The sequence below is a fragment of the Protopterus annectens genome, chromosome 3.part0, assembly GCF_019279795.1.
Source record: "Protopterus annectens isolate FY-2018-M chromosome 3.part0, PAN1.0, whole genome shotgun sequence".
Classification (NCBI taxonomy): Eukaryota; Metazoa; Chordata; order Ceratodontiformes; family Protopteridae; genus Protopterus; species Protopterus annectens.
The window spans coordinates 1,774,923,333-1,774,939,414 of NC_056731.1; the positions used below are offsets into that span (position 1 = coordinate 1,774,923,333).

General features: G+C 39.5%; 1 protein-coding gene across 2 annotated transcripts in view; it reads left to right on the forward strand.

The window, feature by feature from the left end:
- LOC122797053 (polyamine-modulated factor 1-binding protein 1-like) overlaps positions 1-16,082 on the forward strand; it is a 2,450,839-nt gene that overhangs the window by 1,283,146 nt on the left and 1,151,611 nt on the right. For both annotated transcript variants that reach the window (XM_044065829.1, XM_044065830.1), the window contains exon 22: positions 534-701. In XM_044065829.1, the coding sequence (XP_043921764.1) occupies positions 534-701 (168 nt within the window). The remainder of the gene's footprint in view (positions 1-533; positions 702-16,082) is intronic.

Below are 16,082 nucleotides of genomic sequence, written 5' to 3' on the forward strand. Positions count from 1 at the left end.
AGGCTTATGGAAAATATTCCTGCCAGACAGAGTGAGTAAAAGGTATTTACTGCTGTTTTTTAGTGAAGATGAAAATGCAGAAATGTATTAGTTTGAGATGACTAGATGTGCAGGCCAAAATTAGCTGCTTGTTGAAAAGTGCAAGTCTGGAAGCACTTTGTAACAGTCAATCTTTTGATAGAGTACTGTCCTCTAGATTGTATAAATGCCACTTTAGAACTCCACCACATTAGTATAACAGAACCTTTTACTTAACTTGTTTGCCTAATACTGAAATAGTGATATAAATATTCAGAAATTGTCAACTTTTGAGTGCAGGTTTCTTGTAAGTATTTGAAATAAAAAGAGTTACCACTGTTAAATACAAGGAAGCATATGACATTAACACTGGTAAACATGTTAGCTTGATTTTCTGTAAATTTTTTGTACCTGATGATGAATATTCCAGAGGCAGCTGGTTCCAAGAAAACTTCTCACATCAAGGGTTAATTGATTGTTACTGAGTCTAACTTAAGATTCGCTCTGTTTTGCAGCTGCAGCAGTCTGAGGACTTGGTGAGAAGTTTACAGGAAGAGCTAACTCAAGAACAGAAACATTACCGCGAGCAACAAAAACAAATTTTCAAACTAAAACACCAGATTACAGAAATGGAAGCAGAGGCTGAAACCCTTAAATACAAATTGAACAGTGACTCTGTCTTGGTATGTATTTTCCTTCTATCCTCAAGGCACGGTACTTAGTAGTTAGAGAAACAGAGTACTGATGTAGGCGTATGGTATTTCAGGTAGTGCTTCACTACAAATCTAGCAGTCCTGGTTCTCCTCCAACTCATTTTTTTTTCCAGGAGACTGTATTTTTTTAAACACCTTTAATAGATTATTACTTAACACATAGGCAAACATACATTAACAGAAAAGAAAATAAACCATATTAACATTTTTTCCATTTAAATACATTATACAATATATCACACATCCTTTCTTTGTAACAGTCATCAGTCTAACATTACACGAATTGCTGAATTCCTGCCTTCCCCTAAACTTCACTCCTCTCCCTCCTCCTGGATGTTGTTATGCAGGTATTGCTCCTACAGTTTCCATTTATTTCTATGAAATTTGCTCCTTCCCTTTACTAAAGACACCTCTTCCAGTTATTTTATCTCTTTTATAATAGTCAGTACTTCAAATACAATTGATTTAGACTTTGATTTTCTAGTAATTAATAAATGTGTCCCCTATTGTTTCCAGCTGATAACATTGATAAAAAAAATCTTGCAGAACTCACTGGATTTCTTACTCTGATGCCTATCCTACCCATACCAGTGATAGTTTATGATTAACTGAAAATATCCTAGACGGATAGCTTGTGAATCTTAGATAAATTCTACAAACCTTAGTTATCAAACCCTCTTCCTTAGAGGAAAAAAAGAGAAAAAAGGTTGTTAAATTGAAAAATGTTTATAAAGAGTAGTTCTTGTGTAATGAATCTTGTAATTTTTTTTAGTGGATAATGGAAGCCATGGATCATGGTCATGTTGTCCAGACAGCATAGATTGATCTTTCCAAGGCATTGGATACTATATCACATGCCAACATTATTAACGAGCTAAAAGTGCTCAGAATTGTTCACTGTGTAGTTAGAAGGATAGCAAATTGGATGAGACACAAAAGCCATACTGTGAGGGTAGCAGGCACCTCCTCAGAGAGCATGAAGGCAACAATTGGGACCCCCTAGGATCTCTGATATTCAGGATATACTCTAATTTCTAAATCAAAATCAGGAAATCCTGATTAACCAAGTTTGCAGATGATTGTATACTAGGTGTGATACTCAGATCCCCTTCTGATAGGCAGAAGCAACAACAAGAACTTACAAATATTAAGAGTAAGGGCTATGAAGATGGGCTAAAAATAAATGCTAAAAAATACAGTATTATTACATTTGGTAAACAGATCCTACATATAAAATCCCAAACCAGTAAGAACACTCACCGGAAGAGCAGCGTTCCGAAAATAAAGTCTAAAAAAGCAAAAAACCAAAGCGGAACGCTGTAGCTTGCAAGTAAACACCAATAATGTCTCAACGATTCAGATACTCCGGAATCACTAAGAACAAAACAAAACGATACTCCGAGCCAAAACGTAGCAGGAACGTCCTTTAATCAGTGAGCGCTTTCACCCAATAGGGCTTCATCAGACTGTACAAGGGACAAGAAATCAGCACAGTCTTAAATAGTCAAGACAATTAACTTAACAAGACCTAATTAGATCCAATCAAAAAAAAAAAAAAAAAAAAAAATGCTCAGTATATATAAGAATAGCTAAAACATATTACAATAAACAATTGATATAATACATATAGCCAATGGCTAATGAGTTAATCCTTCTAAAACAACATACTAAAAAGTACAAATGTTAAAAACACATATAAATATTTAAAACATTTGAGAACATAATACCATCTTATGCTGAATTGACCTGTTGTTCCTATAATTGGTCACTAGATGGTACTGAACATGGCATATGAAAAAACACATCAAACATTCCTACTAAAACCAAGCATAAAATTGTTCTTAGTGATTCCGGAGTATCTGAATCGTTGAGACATTATTGGTGTTTACTTGCAAGCTACAGCGTTCCGCTTTGGTTTTTTGCTTTTTTAGATCCTACATATAGCTTGTAGTACAGAAAACACCCCACTTCAAAACGAAGATGTGAGATTACATGGGTTGACAATATCCTCTCCTTTGATCATCATTTTGCAACTGAAGTCAGGAAATCCTTCTGTCTGATACAGCTGTTTATGAAGAGTATTTCCTCTAGATCCAGTAAAGTCCATATCCCTTTACATTTTGCACTGCTCAGACACATCATCAAATACAATGCCCTCTTTTGGATGTGTCTTACTACACATGTGTGATGTGGTGGTAAGGTAGTATGTCATTTAGTAACTTGGCGATGGAGTTTTGAACTGGCCACAGCAATTTAAGTTCAGTGCAGATGCCTGAGGTGCAACAAACTATTGTACTCAGTATGTGAAGAAACCACGGTGGGCACTACCCCCGTCTTGGTTAATCAAGCAATCAGGGTTCAGTAGTGCTGTTTAACAGTAATTGTCTAAGAATCCTCCACCTGAAACATCATTCCTCAGGTTATCTGAGTTCTGGGCGGCTCAGGCAATCCCTAGCACATGTTTCCTGGCAGGATAGTTGGTATTGAAGGAGCTGATGGTGAAGTCTTGATAATTAAGAGCTTTATCTCTGTGAAACAAAGAAGGGGACTCTACTCCCATTTGTTCCTAGTCTCATATAAACTGTAAGTGGTCCAGTGTGATTCGGTATTTAAGCAAGTTTGACCTTCATATCAATTATCTCATACTTGCTTGGCCACTCTTTATGCTCTTATGGTCTTAATCTCACAATACTGTCACAGGGCTTTTAGTCACTTTCAGTAGATATGATGGACACCTCTTGCACATAGCATCTAAGTTCCATTACTTTGCTTTGAGTGGAAAGCACTTTTAATATTAGTATTCTGTTTGCCTTTTCCCCAGCTCTACATTAATCTCACATTAAGGGATGTGTTGTCAGCCCTGCTGGCTCTGAAAGTAATACTACTTTCTGTTTACTTTGAGCTAAACAATAACTACAATTTTATCTGAGTATTTTAATTCATACAGCTTTACAAAATATAAATGTAAAGAACATTTGAAATTTAAGCTGTACTAAACAAATTACTATCTGAAACAAACATCTTCTTGATAAAAATATAACAGCAATACATTTTACAGTATAGCTGCTAGGGAAAATTATTCCACTTCTCTAAGGTTAAAGGCCAGTCTGTCTTACCTAGCAAATAAATAAACCTTCAAACAAGAGACAAGAAAATACTCCAGCTTCTCCAAGCACCAAAGAGCCTTCCCAAGTGTATCAAGAGCAATAGTGACTGCAGTCAGCCTTACACGAATACTGACAAATACTACAGAAATAAAAAAATAAATAAATAAATGCACTTTGCTTTTTAGGCTCTCAGCTGACCATACCGAACCTGCCTTGAGCCTTGTCTTACAGTCGGGGACTGTTTTCATTTCATCCCTTTTTCCTGTTTGTATAATATGGAATAAGCCTTTGGTATAGGCAAGCAAACTCGATTTGAGGAACTTTGAGGGTGGATGGGAATTGTAGGTAGAGGGGAGGAGCCTGAGCATTGTATCCAGGAGTCTGAAAGTTACTAGTGTCAGATCTGATGTACCCAGTAGTTGAGACAGACAGAAGAAGACAACACTGATCTAGCATTATGGTAAACACACAACTTTCATTTAATAAATTGTGCCACTGCCAAAGATATTGTTCAGCAGGACAAAATGCCACTAATGTATCTTCTTCTTAAAATCAGACTGTGAACTATGACATATTCCTTCCACAAGTGAAGTTCTCAGTTAATGCCTCTACTGTATCTTTGTCTCACTACAATAATTTAGATCTCTGTTCAACGAAATGACAAAAATTACATAATTTCCTCATTTAATACTCTCACCCCTTTATGTTCAACAAGTCATACTTGACCTTTCCCTGTATACTTGATGATGTGTGTCAAGATCATCAAATACATTTCAGTGTTATTTCATCATGATTGAATTTTTATGCTTTAAACATTGTTCCTATAGCTACAATTGCCTTTCTTTTGGTAATACACCAGGCTGAACATGAAATAGGTTTACTTGGACCAGTGTTCTACCCCAGTTAACATATTGTAAATACATAAATAATCATACAAACCTGCATCATCTTGTGCTGGTCTTCCTAGACCTTTACTTTTGCATCTGAAAAGGCAGTACTCCTCTGTAGGCGCACTCTAGCTTCACAAAGCTGCTTTTAGATGCTCTTCATCTGTAATGGAGTAGAACTCTGCTTTTTTTTAAATAAAAAGTAGTAGAATTTTTTTTATTTTTCTGTATAGTCAGATTCTGTCATAGAGGTACATGCTGAGAACTTTTGTCAGATCTTGTTCTTGTGATCAAAAATGACAAAATCAGATAAGTACCTCATATAATAGGCCTTTTTTAACTAGGACCTTTAGAAGTGAAAATCTTATCACTGCTCTTCAAGGAGCTAGTCTTCAAAGAACTATTGCTATAGAACTTCCTTTGAGGTAACATTGATGTATTTGTGATGGTCCCTACTCCAGTGTCCAGGCTAGTAATCAAGGAGCCTCAATCCTCACCACTGACACTGGTGAGGGATGGCCACTAGAGCAAAGATGGATACACAGTATTTTCAGATGCAGCTCTCTGCACCAAGCACAGTTTCCCTTAAGAGCACACAGGAAGCACACTCCAGACCTGAGACTGGACTCCTTTACTCTCTCCAGGCCCCAATGCGTGTCAAGATCATCAAGTACATTTCAGTGTTATTTCATTATGATGCTGTTACTTTGGAGCTTTGCATCCTTATTCCCAGTAGCTGACACACACTTGGATACTTGTTTTTCACACACACACACACACACACACACACACACACACAGACGCACACACACACACACACTTTCCAGAATCAGTGCCCGCTTTCCTGCTGCTGTAACACCTCTAAAACATGGTTCTTGTCTACTCTTAAAAATAATAGTCATAATATAAGCCATTGAAAGATATGGGCAAAACACTTGCTTTTAAAATGTAGGAGGCAACAATTTATGTTGCATTAGCTCAGTATGTATACTGTTAAATTAAATTAAATTCTTAATTACAATCAATCAGTGTATTTTGTGAAATTAAAAATACAAGCATCTTTACACTTGCACAATAAAATAAATTACCCATGTTTAAAAAAGCAGGTGTTATATAGAAGAATTGTATCTTAACAACTGATCTGGCCCTATCACTACCACTATCTACTGATTATTTTATACATCTGTCATGTAAGTCTAAACAGCAGATACATAGTTTCACAGGCAAAATAAATGCCACATTACAGATTTTTTCCCCAGAACTACATAATATACTGTGCATTCTTCAGAAGCAGGAGAAAACAAACTCTGAACAGCTGCAGTTTGAAAGAACAGAGTCCTAGAACTTTGGAATATTCAAAGGGGTGTACAAGTGAGGCAACACTGAAAGACACATTTTGTCCTGAATAGGTAAACCTCTTTCTGTAGCTGATTCCATGATCTTTATTTGTGGTCAGTTCAGACATCTGAAATTGAAGTTCTTGTTGAACATTTCCTCAGTACTGAAGAAACAACTCTGCTTCTTACATGGAAGTTTTGGGAAAAAAAAATTCTACTAATGAGTGTTAGAATGGTGGGGGGCATATTCATTTTCACAAGTACAATTTATTACTATAGAAAAATAACTGTACAATTCCTGTAGAGCTCTGTACATTCCTTATACAAATTAGCTACATGTTTTACTAATTGTATTTTATTACAGATTTTAGTTTTTTTTTTTTGAACAGTACACTTGTCATAACTTGGGGCAACTTCTTCATAGATTTCATGGTTACCAGAGAACAGTAGTCTCTAACATTGTCCATACTAAAGCTTTGAGAGGCTTTCACTTTCTGAATGACTGACTGATGTGGTGGAACTCGTGTGGTTTATTCTGAAACTGTTTTAATATCTAGTTCATTGGAGAAGGGTCAGATCAACTCCACAGATATTTTTGAGGAAGGAAAGATTAGAAATGAGTGATAAAGGTAAATATTTTCACTTCCCACTGGTTCTGAGTTCTACTTATGTAAATATTCCATGTATTTCAGGGTGGCCTGCCCATACCAGAGGAGCACTTTTTCATCGTCTGTTTTTTATCATTTGGAGAGGTTCGTGAGTTTCCTAAGTTTCATTTGGGGCAAAGCTTGGGTATCTGGACCTTCCAGAGCCTCATTCCTACCAGCTCATACAGATGTTTGTGTTTGTAAAATAACCTACCACTACTTTTGCTGCATCTTTGGTGCTAAAGAGATGCAGAACATCTGCTTCCCAGCAGAGAATTAAAAAAGCTGGGAAAATGAGGAAAGTTATAATTGGTCACTAATTATTTCATAAATCTCTTACATTTTTATACTTAATGTACTACATACTGCTTTTTAAATGTATAATTGGTTATGGTTTATGTTGTATATTCTTGTACCTATTTTCCAAACTATTATTTCAGTATTATGCTCAATAACGTTGTTTATTTCTAAGCTGTCATTTGCATGGATCATACAGGATCACACCACTGCCCCAGTGAACACACATTTGCAAAAGTAAACAACATTGTATGACTTCAGTCACTTATTAGATGAGATTGGGGCTGTTGTGAACTCCTCTGTGAATGAAGATGTTAAGTCAGAGTTTTCAAAATCCCTGACGTGTCTGTAATTTGTGTTAACCCTGACCATAATGTGCATCTTAACTTTAAAAAAAGCCCTTCCTATGATACTGCCACAAATCTGAGCTGAATGTGGTGGGTTTATTGGAAGTGCAGCTGAAAAGGAAATTTGTTTCTTTTATCAGTGTACTAAGTGCTGATTTGTTGTTTGTATGATGTGCAGTTCTTTTGCAATATGAAAACTAAAGAACTAACTGGATTTCATTATATAATGAATGCTCAGCATTTCATGGTGCATGTTTTTTTTGTATTGACTAAGTGATATGCTGATCATTCATAATGTAATGAAATCTAGTTAGTTCTTGATTTTTCATATTACAGAAGAGCTGCACATTGTATTTCTGAAACTATCCAAACTTACAGCAGTGCATTGAACAGTAGCAAAAATGTTAGACAATGCAGCTTGCTTTACCCTCTTGTAAAAGGTAGTTACCACTCAGATTTATTGTTTTTATGAGGCAGTTTGATAGTTTGCCAAACCACACACTACTTTATAAAGTAGAACTTGTAGAATGTTTTCTGCCTGTGTGATTCATTGGAGGACCACTGTGTCAGACTTCTGTTTGTGATTCAGCTAGTAGGGCATTAATGTACCATAGGGAGATGGTTTCAGCTACTCTCTCTCTATCTCTCACTGACTTGACTAACTTGTGTTTACTTAGAAAGATTAGCCCTTATGGATTAAATGAGCCCTGAACTTACGAAAAGGGGATCATCAAGTGGGTGATGTTCATCATGTTGATCACTGCTGCAGTAGCCTTAGCTATATGGGTTATATCCTGCCAGCTTCCACAGCTTCAGGGCATTTTCACACATCCAAACTATCAGGCGGCTTGAGCTGAGCTGACTTAAAGACAAGTTTGGGCACCAAGTCCTTTACAGCTTTGCTGCAACCGAAGAGTATGTTCCTCTGAGGCTTTTGATGATCAACGGCCAGCTTGTTCTATTCCTTTGCTGGGCATATAATTTCCCTCTGGAAGAAAAAACTTCCATTTAATAATTTTCCTTTGTATTTATACTTTCCTGTTCAGGAAAGCTATTTTAAAGCTAGGAGTTTGGGTTTTAATCAATTGTCACAAGTCTGTAGTATACTTATAAACAGAAGTGCTCTTTTTCCATTCATTTTAAAAGTTGTTTAAAGTAACTGAAATCCATTTTTTTCTGTGGAGAAATCGTGTTTATTTTACTTTGTGAGGCTGATGTGTTTTAAAGTGCTTTTTACTGTCTTTGTCTGGGGAAAAAGTGACTTTTTAAAGACTTTTATTTTTGCCTATAGTTACTGATTGTTTTCCCTGGGAAACGGGAACCATTTTCAGCTTGATTATGAAATATACTGTTTGTCCCATGGTCAATCCTTATTACAGGCACAAAAAAAAAAAAAAAAAGTTAAGCAAATAGCCTTTGTCAGCACAGCAAACAAATTTTCCTCAGCTGCGGGTGGGTGACTCTGCTGTGGCCATTTATTGTACCTCAGACCGCTCATATGCAGAATCCCTCTGGTGTAGCACCTACAGCCACTATGGACCAGAAGTTAGCCATGTCCTCTGTGGCTGTTGGTATTCCCTCAGTGGGCAAGGGAGAGCCCCTCTTGTTACTCCTATGAGAGAGAACTGGGAAGGCTTCTCTGTTTTGTCAGAATGTTGTGCCCATGTGTAGGGAAGTTGTTGCTGTCACTAATAACACTGTTGGCTCCATTTTCCCTGACAAAAAGAAGCAGAAAACTAAGCATGTATCTACTCCCCCTCAAATTTCCTTAGGCAGGGGTCATTTACTAGGTCTGGCTCATAGTTTAATTCAGGCTGCTCATCCTTCTTGTAAAGTAGCTTCTGGTGAAAGAAAGAGGGATAATTCCTTTCCTGAAGAGATTTAAGATTCTGAATTTGGACAGGAGGATGAAGGAAAAGATACAGGGCTTTCTTCTCAGATGTTTGATTCAAATTCAGTGGAGAGCTCAGCTTCTCATTCTCCATGTGGGGTTTCTTTTTCTCTGAGACTGTTTCTAGAATGTGCAAATGTTTTTGTGGGAGAACACTGAGGTTTCTCTGTCCCACAAAAAAATATTATGAGCTGTTACAGAAAGAATTTCTGGAACCTGGACCCATTCCCCCAGTTTTGTATGCCTTATAGGATGTGTATGTTACCGCCTGAAATTTTCAGGACAGTCAGCCATCTTCTAAAAAGGCAGAGAGGATGTATAAAGTTCCTCAGACTTTTACGTTTTTATACACTCTTCCCAAACTGATCCAGAAGCCACAGCTTTAGTTAATTCTTCAGTGGCTAAAGACTTAGAAAAGGCTGGGAAGATTATTAATAAGCATGGGAAGAAAGTGTGTACCTCTGCAGCTTTGATTTTCAGAATTTTGAATTCTCAGGCTCATATTTAAAGGCTTGTCCTGCCTAATTATGAAAGTATGAGGAGTGTTGTTGTTTGCAGTTTCTTCTTCTGAGGAAAAATCTGATTTAAATAAATTAATTCTTTCTATTGTTAAAGTCAATACGCCTTGTATGCAATGTGCATGACTCTGTTGATACTTCTTCAAGGGCTATAGCCACAGGTACTATTTTGAGGAGGATTGCATGATTGCATTCTCAGAACTTCCCAGATGTTAAAAGTGAGAGTTTAATTTCTGCTTTGGATAAACATTTTTTGCTGCTCTGCTGCACATGTGATCAAAAGTGTGATGAAAGGGGTAATGTGAAACAGGGAATCTGTAAAATGTTTCAGTCCTCCTTTAACAAATTTTCCAAGGGATTCTCTAACGTCTCATCCAGTTTTGGTAATAAACAAAATAAATAGTTTCAGCAAAATACAGCTAAATAGATGCTTCTTCTTCCACCGTGGTGCCTCTTTTGTCTTCCAGAAAGTTTGAATCACCATTATTTTCTCTTTGGCAACAGATGGTTTCAGGCAAATGGGTTCAGAAAATCAGTCATCATTACATATGGTAATGGGAAGAAATTCCTCCTCTCCAAGGGGTACTTGCTCATCCTCCAAACCAGACTCTCTTATTTCAGCGTGTCCTTTATCATATACTGTCCCAGGAAGGAATAGAACCAGTTCCCCCTCCCCAGGTAGGAAAGGGTTTTATTCAAAGATGTTTTAGTGCCAAAGAAAGAAAATGCTTAGAGCCCAAATTCAAAATTATGTCACTTTATAACCTGTTACCGCAACTTATTCATTCAAGTTTCCTGATAGAACTAGGTTTAAATGATGCTTATCACATCACTTTTCATCCAGATTTCGGGTGTTTATTTCTTAAGGGTTTGTGTGTCTCCAACACACAACAGTTTGCTACCTTATCCTTTGGACTATCCACTTCTCCAAGAGTGTTCACAAAGTGTCTCTCTCCAGTAATAGCTCATTGTAAGCTACAGAGTATCCACATTTTTCCATATTTAGATGACCTGTTTATCTTTGCAGAGTGTTTTTCAAAGTGTCAGGAATCTCTCTTTTGGGTGAGAAATCTCTTACACAAGTTTGGATTCCAACAGAACATTCAAAAATCTTTCTTGACTCCTCACAGGACTGTCTTTCTAGGAGTTCAAGGCACTTTTCTTCCACAGAAAAAATAGATTTCACATTCTGTATTTCTTCTGTCTACCTTTTTTCCTTCTTGATCTTTATAATCTGGTTTCTTGTAAAGTTTTTATACTTATTTTTTTTTTATCAAATTCTGTACATTTATGGACACCATTATTGTTTGTGAGTTAAGTGTTTTCAATACTTATTCTTTTATAATTGTTGTATTTTTTGTACAAATTGTTCATTGTTTATTCTTGTAAAATTACTATGTACTATGTGGAGTGTTTCTCTCCAGACATCCACTGAAAAAGAGCTGCAGCTCAGTCGAACTTTCCCAGTTAACAAATGTCAAAATAAATAAATGTCTCGCTCTCTTTCTGGGGTTTTCCACTCAGACTTTGATCACTTCGAGAGAATGCTTTAGGATTTTGCGTCTTTTAGCTTCTGTAATTTTCTTGATACCCTTGTCAAGACTCCACATAAGAAAGATACAGTGGTATCTGAAGTCTCTCTGGTCCCAGCACCAATATTCTTTGCCTTTTCAAATCCCAGTGCTGTGGTTTGTCAGAAGAGAAATCACTTGGTGGAGATCCCAAATATCCATAAATCCCGGTCTCCCCTTTTCCCTCCCTGTTCCAAAGCAGTCAGTCACCACAGGTACCTCACACATTGCTTGGGGAGCAGTTTCAGGAAGGATAGAAGTACAAGTTCTGTGAGACAGGAAGAACGGACACAAGCACATCAGTATAAAAGAGATGTTTGCCCTGACCAAGACACTCAGCTCTCTGAATCATCTTCAAGCTGTTACAGACAGTACCACAATCATGTGGTACATCATCCAGTAAGGAGGAACCAGGTCATACCCCCCACTTTGCACTTTAGTCATGTTTGCTTGGAATACAGCTTCACAGCACAGTCTCACTCCACAAGCATCCTACATTCTATCAGAGCAAAATTGTGTAGATGACAACACACCTGATACACTTGTAATAGGTGACTCTATCGTCAGGCACACTGATGTCCCGCTCACCAGGCTGAACAAGGAGAAGGTCACGGTGAGCTGCCTGTCGGGCGCTAGGATCCGCCACATAACACAGGCACTAAGGTCAATCCAAGGCAAGTACAAATATGACTCGGTCATTGTCCATGCCAGTGTGAATGACCTGAGACGTACCTTCCTGGACTACATGAAGAGAGACATAGAGGATCTCTCTGAGCATGTAGCCCAGGCCGGTATGACCCTGACCTTGAGTAGCATTTTACCCTCACCAAGAATGATGCCACAATATGAAGACAAGATGATCAATTTCAACAATTGGCTTAAGTATTGGTGTCATTCAAAGGGGATCCAATGCCTGTCAGCCTGGGATGACATGCTCGACAAGCCACGATGCTTCGCTAGGGACGACTTGCAACTGTCACCCCTGGGCTTTCGGATATTGGCAAAGGCTCTTGCTACCCCCATAGTGCCTTTTTTAGGCAAGGCTCAAAAGACAAACCCACCTCCATAGGTATCACAAGGGATAAGAAACTAAGAGTAATGCTACTCAACGCCAGAAGTCTAAACCTCAAGATGTACACACTCGAAACGCTCCTTAGCATGGAGAACATCGATATCTGTGCAGTAACAGAAACCTGGTTCAAGGCTCCCGAGAGCACCCCAGCACTACCAGGTTATACCTCATACCATGCTTTTCGGCCCCAAAACTTGGACCGAACCACAAAAGGAGGGGGAGTATCAATATTCTTCAAAGATACCCACACCTCCAGGTTGGTGGCACAGCACGAAGCATCAGAGACTATCCATGTGCAACTAACAGTGGGTAAAACTGCCTTCCAGTTTATAGCCTGCTACAGACCACCCTCCCAAACCCAGGAACCCCACTCGGCCTTCCTGAGAACACTGGAAAATATGAAGGTCTCTCCAAACACCATTATATTGGGCGACTTCAACTACCCAAACATAGACTGGGAGCATTACTCTAGCTCCAACACCCTAGCCCAAAGGTTCCTAGAATTTATAAACTCAAATGCTATGGAACAACTTGTTACCACTCCCACAAGAGGGGAAAACATACTGGACCTGATCATCACCAACATGGGGACTCTATGCTCCAGACCAGAAGTGTATCCCTCACTGGTAAGATCAGACCATAAACTAATCTCACTGGATATTCACATCCCGACCCCACCCCTGCCCAGAAAACCACAGTGAAAAACTTCTCTAAAGCAAATTTCACACTCCTCAAAACCGAGGTGGAATCCTTCAAAGCCCCCGGGCCTGTGGAAAATACGGCCCAGACCGCAGAATCCTTTATAAACGCTTTCTATGAACACCTTCAGGAATGCATGGATCATGCAATCCCAAATAAAACCAAGACCCAATCCTCCAAAGGCAGACGTCCTGTCTGGTGGACCCCAGCCATAAACAAACTATACAATAGAAGGAGGAAGCTACTATATGATAGAGCAAAATCCCAAAAAGGGAAAGGCATCTCTGATCAGTATTAGCAAAAAACTATGGGCACTCATAAAATCGTCTAAGGCCAGCTTCGAGAGAAAAATTGCACAGGCACTAAGGATAATCACAAGGCTTTCTTTAGTTATGTTAGGAACCTGGGTGGGAACTCCCAGATATGCTCAGAATTAGTCCAACATGACAAAAAAATACACAGAACCCACAGACATTGCCAACATCCTAGCTGACAGGTTCAGCGCAAACTTCTCTCCTCCCTCCCCACCAAAAGGGCAAATATCTATTCCAGCAGAGTGCTGCCCCCCTGACATCTCAGATGCTCAGGTAAGAGCCGCCCTCTCCAAAGCAAAAAACACAGCATCAATGGGACCAGACGGTGTCCTGGGCTGCGTCCTACATGAACTCCAAGAAGAGCTTAACCCAAACATAAAACTACTGTTCAAGTCTCAGCCTTACTACAGGATATGTACCCAAAGAGTGGCGTACAGCAACAGTGGTCCCTCTCCACAAAGGTGGTGCCTCAACGGATCCTGGAAACTATCGCCCCATAAGCCTGACTAGCTTGGTCTGCAAAGCTATGGAAAGGATCATCATGGACCTCATAAATAAAGATATTGGGGACCTACAGACATTGGATCCTACCCAGTTCGGCTTTGTTAAGTGCATATCCTACCTCCAAGGCCATTGACGAGGGGAAGGTGGTCCACACAGCCTACCTGGACCTCGCAAAAGCCTTCGATACAATACCCCACTCGGGCATTATAGATAAGCTTACCAGCTTAAATATAAACCCCTATGTCACTAGATGGGTTGCAAACTGGCTCAAGGACAGAACCCACATGGTTAGAATTGCTGGAGCCATGTCAGACACCAAACCAGTTACAAGTGGCATCCCACAAGGCTCAGTCCTGGGACCTCTCTTGTTCGGTATATATTTCTCGGAGGTACAGGCCAACACGGAAGGACTGTGGCTGACCAAGTTCGCAGATGACTGCAAACTGGGCACCATAATCGACTCTCCAGCCGACACAGGCATCCTCCAGAAGGGCCTCATAGAAACAGACAACTGGTGCCAGAGCCATGGCCTCAAGCTAAATGCCAAAAAGTGTATAGTCATCCCCTTTGGCAAAATCAAAGTGCCCACAAATTACCACATAGGTGGTAATCCATTAAGTACAGAAGAAGTAATTAGGGACCTGGGGACCCAAGTTGATAGCAATCTCTCATTTGACAACCACGTGGCCAAAGTGGTTGGAAAAACATTTTATATAGCCCACCTAATCATGAAGGGATTCACATCTAGATCAGAGGCTGTCATCATGCCTCTTTACTCATCCCTCATCAGGCCCATAATTGAGTACAATGCCCCTTTTGGGATGTACCTTACTAGACACCAGCAGCAACTGGAAAGACCCCAAAAGTACCTCACCAAGAGGATCAAAGGGCTCAAACAGATGCCATATGCCGCCCGGTTAAAGAAACTCCAGCTCTACTCAGTGGCATACCGCCTGCTCAGAGGCGATCTGTGCCTGACGTATAAAGCCATGTCCAACCCGGAATTAATGGACATGCTGCACCTCAGAAAATCCAAATCCCATCGAGCCACGCGCTCGAGAGACTTGAACCTCAGCACTGAAATAAATAGGACATGCTGGAGGGACAGATTCATAACCCAGAGGCTTCCTTCACTCTGGAATAAAATCCCAGTCCAGGTTAGGCAGAGTCCCTCATTGACTCTCTTCAAGAGGAATCTTGATGAGTGGATGGGAGATCGTAGGTTTACCCCGGGTATCACTTCTGTGTCACTGTTAGACAGAGGCACAGTATACTAACCTCGAAAAAGGACATAGCAAAATTAATTTAAAATGGGTGGCGAAAGCCAAATACACTCTGGCTAGGCTTATAAATGCCCTAGGGCAGATAGCCTAGTATAAACCTATGAACCTATGAACAAGTACAGAACCTCACAAATGGAAACTGGATTAGGGTCCTCCAAGATTAGATCAGTCTGTGGGGAGTTCTTCAAGTAGACCTGTTTGCCTCCTGTCTGAAAAATGAACTGGCAAAATTCTACTCCAGGATTCCATTCAGGAAGGCCTGCAAGACATATGCCTTTATCTTTTCCTTGAACAGTAATGTTCTTGCATGCTTTTCCAACCCTTTTCACTAATATCCAGGGTACTTCTGAAGTTTCAGAGCAAATCCCCCAGGATCATTGTGGTGACTCCTTTTTTTCCCAGGCAACTGCGGTTCTCCCTCCTTTGGGAAATTTTATTTATTTAAATTTGTTGACCGGGAGTGACTAAATGGCCAAAGACAGTTACCACAAGCTTCTTCACAGACTGAATCCACTCACACAAGAACCAAGGATGTTTGGCAGCTTCAGTTGACCGCCTGGATGATGGGTTCTTAATACCTTTTAAGGTAACTCTTTACTGAGGACATGCAGCAGGTACTAATGAAGGCAAGAAAACCTGCTACTAGAAAGTCATGTATTAGTGCATGGAAATGTTTTCTAGTCTGTGTCAGCAACATAACCAGCACCCATTCAGGGCTACTTGTTCTCTGATTTTACAATATTTGTGTGAGTTACTATCCTGTAGCCTTTCCTACTCCACTGTCAAGGTTATCAGCCATTTCAGCAGGACTGCCAGTGGATCCTCTTCTTTCATTGCAGTATCATGTCAAAATGTTTTTGAAAGGGATTTTGCATGA